The 6,731-nt window shown below is 38.4% G+C and overlaps 1 protein-coding gene across 4 annotated transcripts in view; it reads left to right on the top strand.

Annotated features, from left to right (window-relative positions):
- Positions 1-252: 252 nt before the first annotated feature.
- Positions 253-6,731, top strand: part of HMGCLL1 (3-hydroxy-3-methylglutaryl-CoA lyase like 1) — a 195,317-nt gene continuing 188,838 nt past the window's right edge. For all 4 annotated transcript variants that reach the window (XM_072734421.1, XM_072734417.1, XM_072734407.1 and 1 more), the window contains exon 1: positions 253-744. In XM_072734421.1, coding sequence (XP_072590522.1) covers positions 637-744 — 108 coding nt within the window. In that variant the 5' untranslated portion in view covers positions 253-636. The remainder of the gene's footprint in view (positions 745-6,731) is intronic.

Genomic DNA, 6,731 nt, shown 5'->3' with positions numbered 1-6,731 from the left:
AGTACCGACTTACTGACAATTTACTGGCTTACCAAGTTATCTGTGACATCTCTCCCATTGCAGCACTCTCTATATTTATTTTCCTCTTTGTTAGAGCTGTATTTGACCCTTGCAGACGGGCTCAAGATGGTTTAAAATCGAGCTGATCGTCGTCAATCACCTACGCGAGTGAGTCCAACGCTGGACAAACCCTACACTAAGCACGAAATCCTGCAGCTGGAAAGGAGCAAACTCACCGGCACAAAAACGCATGCGCCCTTCCTTTTATTTGCACCCTCTTTTTCGCTTAGGCTCTGACCCAGGTGAGAAGTCGGTCAGTGGGGCGAGTGCGGATAGCCCCGCACGCCCAGCGCAGCGAGGAAGAGGCGCCACACCTGAGCATCCGCGGGCTCCACTCCGCTTCTCCGCGCTCCGGGCGCCGCAGGTGCTCCCCGCGCTCCCTGCCCGGGCGCGGCCGCCGCCGCCGCCGCCGCCGCCGCCGCCCGCTCCCCACCCTGTCGGCGCCGACGCAGTGCGCGGAGCGGGGCTGGTGCTCGCCGCCTGCGCCCGGAGGGGCGCGCTCCGGGCCGGCGCAGCTCGCTCCGCGTCCCTCTCCTCCCGGCGCCCGGCTCCCGGCGCCCCGTCGCGGGCCGCGCCATGGGGAATGTGCCATCTGCGGTGAAGCACTGCCTCAGCTACCAGCAGCTTCTCCGGGAGCATCTCTGGATCGGGGATTCGGTGGCTGGGGCGCTCGACACTGCGCAGGTACCACCTCGCGGCCCAGGGCGTCCCGTCCTTTGCGCACCGCCGGCTGCTCTCCCTCCCGGTTGTGTCATCCACCGCGCCCCGGGCCCTGCCTGCAGCACTTCTGTCTGGCTAGGCCTCACCTCTTAGAAGGTGCCCCATCATCTCTGTGCTGTGAACACGTAGACCCGCCTCAATAGCTCAGACCCAGCAGAATCTCTACCTGGGACAGCCTTTTGCAGGACGCCTAGAGGAAACGATTTCTTCTGCTTTTCTCTTGGAGGGGCTGCATTATACTCTATGCCTAACTGTGGGCATTCCTCCAGGGATAGTGCCTTTATTATCTTTATTTTATCCTCCCTGGACCGCGTAACAAAGAGGACAATGGGTGGCAGGAAAAGGCGTGACGCCAATGTATAAGGCTAGGAAAACACCGTAGGGTGAAATTATCTAGCATATCCTTAATTATTCCTAATGTATTTATGCTTCGACGCACTTGAACAAGCTTTGGGGGGGGGGGGGGTGGAATTGTAAGGAACAGCAATCTCGAACCAAAATTTATTCCCGTGTGATTCCTGAATGCCCATTTTAAGACAATAGGCAACTTAATTGTCTACGTGTTTGCAGCTTAATGCATCTCAAACCAATGGCAGGTAAATGAAAAAAGAAATTTGCTTTTCCTTTAAAAGAGCTCAGAATTAAAAATTTCGCCAATTAGGAACAGTGGTTATTGTTATGTGAACATTAAAGCATGGAAAAAGGAAGGGGCAGTCTAAGGGTTTGACTCTTTTTATTTTTGCTGGATGCAAAATGTTTATCCGTGATTCATCTCGTGAACAGAATAATGACTTGTGTTAATTATACTGTTTCAGTGGGTAAACATAATTTGACTACATGGCTTTAAGTCAACTCTTTTAATACTAGGTATCCATTTTCCTGCAGTTTTACATTTAGTGTATTCTCAGTTTATGAACGTGTGAAATTGTGATCTTTGTTCTGCAAATCAGAATTCAGCATTTGTGGATTCTTTCAAAATCAGTCAGAAGATACATTGCAGGACGCGTGGGTGGCTCAGTGGTTTGAGCCTCTCCTTTGGCTCAGGGGGTGATCCTGTGGTCCTGGGATGGAGTTCCTCATGGGGCTCCCCACAGGGAGCCTGCTTCTCCCTGTGCCTATGTCTCTGCCTCTTTATCTCTATGGCTCTCATGAGTAAACAAATAAAATCTTAAAAATACATTGTTTCTCATTACTTAAAAGATAGCCACGGTCATCTGGCTCAAAGCCTGTTGCTGAGAACGCATGAGAGGGAAAGTTCTTCTCATATGTTCACATGTCTATTTAATTTTTCTACATTCTAATTTTACTTTTTGCTCTTACAACTTTTTTTTCATAGTTTGTTATAGAATCAGGAATCCTCTTTTTATTCCCTAACTCTGAGACTCCATGATGTTGCTGTATTAACATTGTTTTTCTCTCTCTCGTATTCTGATTTTTGGACTGTGAGGGCATTGATGGAAGCTAGGCTGCTATGTGAGGATGTCTACTTTGCCCTGTTAAGATGTGGAAGCAAAGTAATAAAAAATGACTAGGAGTGTGAGAAATAGCTATTCCTTCACTAAATATTGCCATTTTATCCCCTGACTTCTTTGCCTGGGAAACTCTTACTCATTTTTCAAACACGGCTTAAATGTCACTTCTTTTTACCAACTCTGCCCTACCCAGAGTTAATGCCCACATTTCTGTGCTTCCATGGCATTTTATGCATAATTCTGTCTCAGTCCCAATCTTGTTGAATGGTAATTTTTTATATCTTGTCTTATTTGAACTCTGTATCATTGACTTCTGACATTGACTCATTGAAATTGGTCTTCCTTGGCTTCCATTAAACAACACCTGTAACTGCTTTAAGCCGTACCTCTCTGGCTCCTTGGTCTGGAACCAGACTGACTCAGTGGCCTATCCCTGTCTGGTTAATGACCAGGTTCCTTGTGACTTCCTATCCACACTCAGGGTTTCAGTTGCTATTTATATATATGCGTTCTCTGGGTTTATATTCCTATCTCCCTCTTAGGCTCCAGTTTTATCATTCAGCTGCTCACTGGACATTATCACTTTGGATATTTCAAAAGCAATTCAAACTCAACATTTCCAAAATTGGATTCGCTTTCTCCTTCCTTCAACTCCAGACCTTCTCCAGTATTTCTTGTCACAGGAATACCATCACAATCTGTTTAGTTCTATATGCCACAAGGCAGGAGCTCCTCAGGAGGCAGCAGATCTTCATTTCCTATTTTCATTTAATTTCATCCAAAGTGTCACTAAGTTCTGCAATTTTACCTCTTGAATTTCTCTCAAATCCATCAATTTCTCCAACTTTATTGCTACTACCAATTTTTAAATGGTACTGTCTCTTGTGGACTACTAAACAATTGGAGTCCTTCAACCCAGGGTTATATAATTAGTTGGGAGATAGTCTGTATTTTTAATGGATCCCTGCGTGTTCCCCCTCTCCCCCTCACTTTACAGCTTTGTACTCATTTCCATTACTTTCAAGAATGAATACCAAAGGTTTCAATGTGTCTCTGAAGCTTCAAAGGGTGTATTTACTGCATTTCTCTGCAACATCATCTTAAGATATTTTCTTATTCTTGCCATAGTGGCCCTCTTTGAATTCTTTGTAATGTTTCTTCTTTCTCTTTGTTTTCCCCTCTGCTGGGAAGATTATTTTTTAACGAATTAACTTCTGTTCACCCTGTGGATCTCAACACAAATGTTACTTTCTCATAAAAATCTTTCCTAGACTCTTAAGGCAAGCAACTACTGTTATCCTAAATGGCTCAATGAACAATTCATTATATATAATATGAATTATATATTTATATTTGTGATTTGTTGTGTAGTTCTCTACCAGAATCTAAGCATCATAAAAGTAAGGGAAAGATCTACCATTCTTAGCAACTAACAGAATGTCTGGTTTTTCATGGCCAGTAAATACTTCCTGAATGAACAAATTAACTAATGTTTATCTGCTGTTTATGGGACCATGAAATTCTTTGTAGCATTTGCCAAATTAGTGATTGGTACATTGTGGTACAATAATAAATAGTAGTTAAATGAATCCTAATGTGATGAGAATGAATGCTTGAAATCAATACAGTTTGGTCTTAGTGATAGAAGATGGATATTGTTAACTCTCTTACCTTTTCATCTCACAGGAGCTAGTCAGGCTTTGATGGGAAGAAGAGCTAAAAATAGTTTTTTGGGGGGGGTGATGAGATAGCATGGTGCTTAACCAATTACTGTAAAATCTGGCAGAGAGAATCATGAGAAGGACCCCTGGGATTTGAAACAATTTGGTAACCATTGGGGAAGATAGAATATTACATTTTGAAAGAATCCTGTGCTAGATAATGGAAGATTGGAAACTTAGATCTTTTTCTGCTACCACTTCATTGTGTGAGTTTGTGTAGGCAATATCCTGGCTATATCTTAAAATTTTAGTCTACAGGTGAGGTAATAATGTATCCCTGATAAATGATTAGGTTGAAAATAAATACTGGGCATGTGTATATGTAAATATTCATATATTTGAAGTTTAACAATTTATTATGCAATACACAATGGATCAGTATGAATACAAGGTGTACAGTACTACAGCTCCACTGATTAAATTCTTTGAGTCTCTAATTTTTTGCTAATAACACTGATTTTGCAGAAGATTTCATTTTTTTTTTTTTTTTGCAGGAGGTTAAAATTGATGATCATCCTATAGTTCAAGCTATCACTTAAGCCTATTTTACTTTCCATTTGTCTCTTTTAAAGTGCATATGAAGAAGCTGGTTAAATTGGTATGTTTAAGATTTTGATTAAATGTAAGGTGACTGGTAAAGCAATCTCTTTTTGATTTCCAAGTGCTGTTTAGGCAATAGCTAATTTTTTTCATATATTAATACCCTGTTGTGACAATAAAATTCTCCAGGGTCTAAATTCTAAATCAAATAATATTTTAAATGCAGTGATGTATAAAAGCAAAATTATAAATGGACATTAAAATTATAGTACACTATATCCTGAATCCTTTAAGTTATATTTGCCCTCAGAAAAAATACTATTCAAAAAAAGTATTTGATGTTAAAATTTCTCAGGAATCTAACCTAAATATATTTCTGCATAAATTTAATAAGAGGATAATGTGACTATATACTTTTTAGTTTGCAGTTATGCAGTTGTTAGTACATTTACTAAATAGGATGACTGGGGAGGAATTTTTTAGAAAAGAACCAAGGTACCATCTCACTTTTTTTTTTTAATTTATCTCAAGTGTATTTTTTTTCTCTATTCTCCTCCACTTTTACTCCTTTTATAGCTTCTTTTGTAATGGCATATTTTTATTATTCACTTCCCCCCTGCCATAGCTTGTTAATTACATACCATTTTTACAGCACTCTTGGTTGTTATCTCTAAGATGTCAACATATGACCTGGACTTATTAAAATATGTAAATTGGTACTTTTGCAACTTATTAAACATACAAATATAGTATTTTAGCCTCATTACTGACTTCTACTTTTTATATTGTATATGTTAATTTTGTTATATTTGTAATATGTATGTATACAGTTAATATACTTTTTATGTTTAGAATATATTTCTTTGCTCTTCATTCCTTTATCTCCATTTTTTCATCTGAAATTCTTGTCCTTCAGCTAGTAGTTCTTTTACTATATTCTTTAGGGAAAATCTGATGATTTTTCAGTTTTTTTGAAATTACATTGATTTTGATACATATATACATATAATAAACATAAATATAAGTTAATATTGACCATAGATATACCTTCCATATAAGGAATTAAAACGCATGACAACAGCACAAAATATAGATTTCTCAATAGATACAATGGAAGCAAGAGACAATAAAGCACTGGTCTTATTTTTGCCTCTTTAATGGTAATGAGTCTCCTCTTTGTCTTTGGTTTCCAGGAGTATGACTATGATGTATCTAGATTTAACTTTCTTTGCATTTGCCAATAGTTTGTAGCATTTAACTTTCTTTGCATTTGCCAATAGTTTGTAGCATTTTCGGATCTATGGCTTGATGCTTTATTGGTTTTCATAGGTTTTGGAAAAATTTCAATCATTTCTCCATAAGTATTGCTTCTTTCTCTCTTAATCTCTCCATTTGAATTTATAATTTGAAAAATCTTAGAACTTTCCCTATGCTCCATCTATTTCTTACACTCATTTTTGTGTTTTTCATATTTTTTCTCCATCAGTCTGAATATTTTCTTCTCACTTGTATTCCATTTCACTAATTCTCTCTTCAGTTGTAAATTGCTGTTAATCTAATTTATTGTGTTTCATTTTATATTTTTGAGTTAATGCATTTCTATGTAATTTTTAAAGCCATTTTTTTTGTTCTTTGCCATGATTTTTCATCTTGTCATGAATTCTTGAATATTAGAGTTATTTTAAGTTCCATGTCTGATAACTCCAATGTTTGTATCTCTAGTTGGTCTGATTTATATATTTTTTGTCTTGGAATGCTTATTGATTTTTGAATGTCTGTTCAACACCTGAAATGAAAATTATAGACATAATTTGAAAGTCCTCAAAATAGCCTTCTCCATAAAGGATTCTTTTTCCCCCTATTTACTCATTTCCCCTTGTTTGCTCCTCTGCCTACTTCTGGCAACAAACAATCTGTTCTCTGTATCTATGAGTATTTTTTTTTTATTCCATGTATAAATGATACTTTACTGTATTTGTCTTTCTCTGCCTGGCTTATTTCACTTAGGATAATGCCCTCAATATCTATACACCTTTTCACAAATTGCAGGATTTTTTTTTTATGGCTGAAAAATAAGCCTGCGTATATATACTACATCTTATTATTCATCTATTGATGGACACTTAAGTTGGCTATTGTAAATGATGCTGCAGTGAACATGGAGCTGCAGGTACCTTTTCAATATAGTGATTCCCTTTCCTTTGGATACTTAGAGGTA

The sequence above is a fragment of the Vulpes vulpes genome, chromosome 1 (genome assembly GCF_048418805.1).
Source record: "Vulpes vulpes isolate BD-2025 chromosome 1, VulVul3, whole genome shotgun sequence".
Lineage (NCBI taxonomy): Eukaryota > Metazoa > Chordata > Mammalia > Carnivora > Canidae > Vulpes > Vulpes vulpes.
Note: the sequence above shows the minus strand (reverse complement) of the source record. Positions and strands in the feature narration are given on the sequence as shown.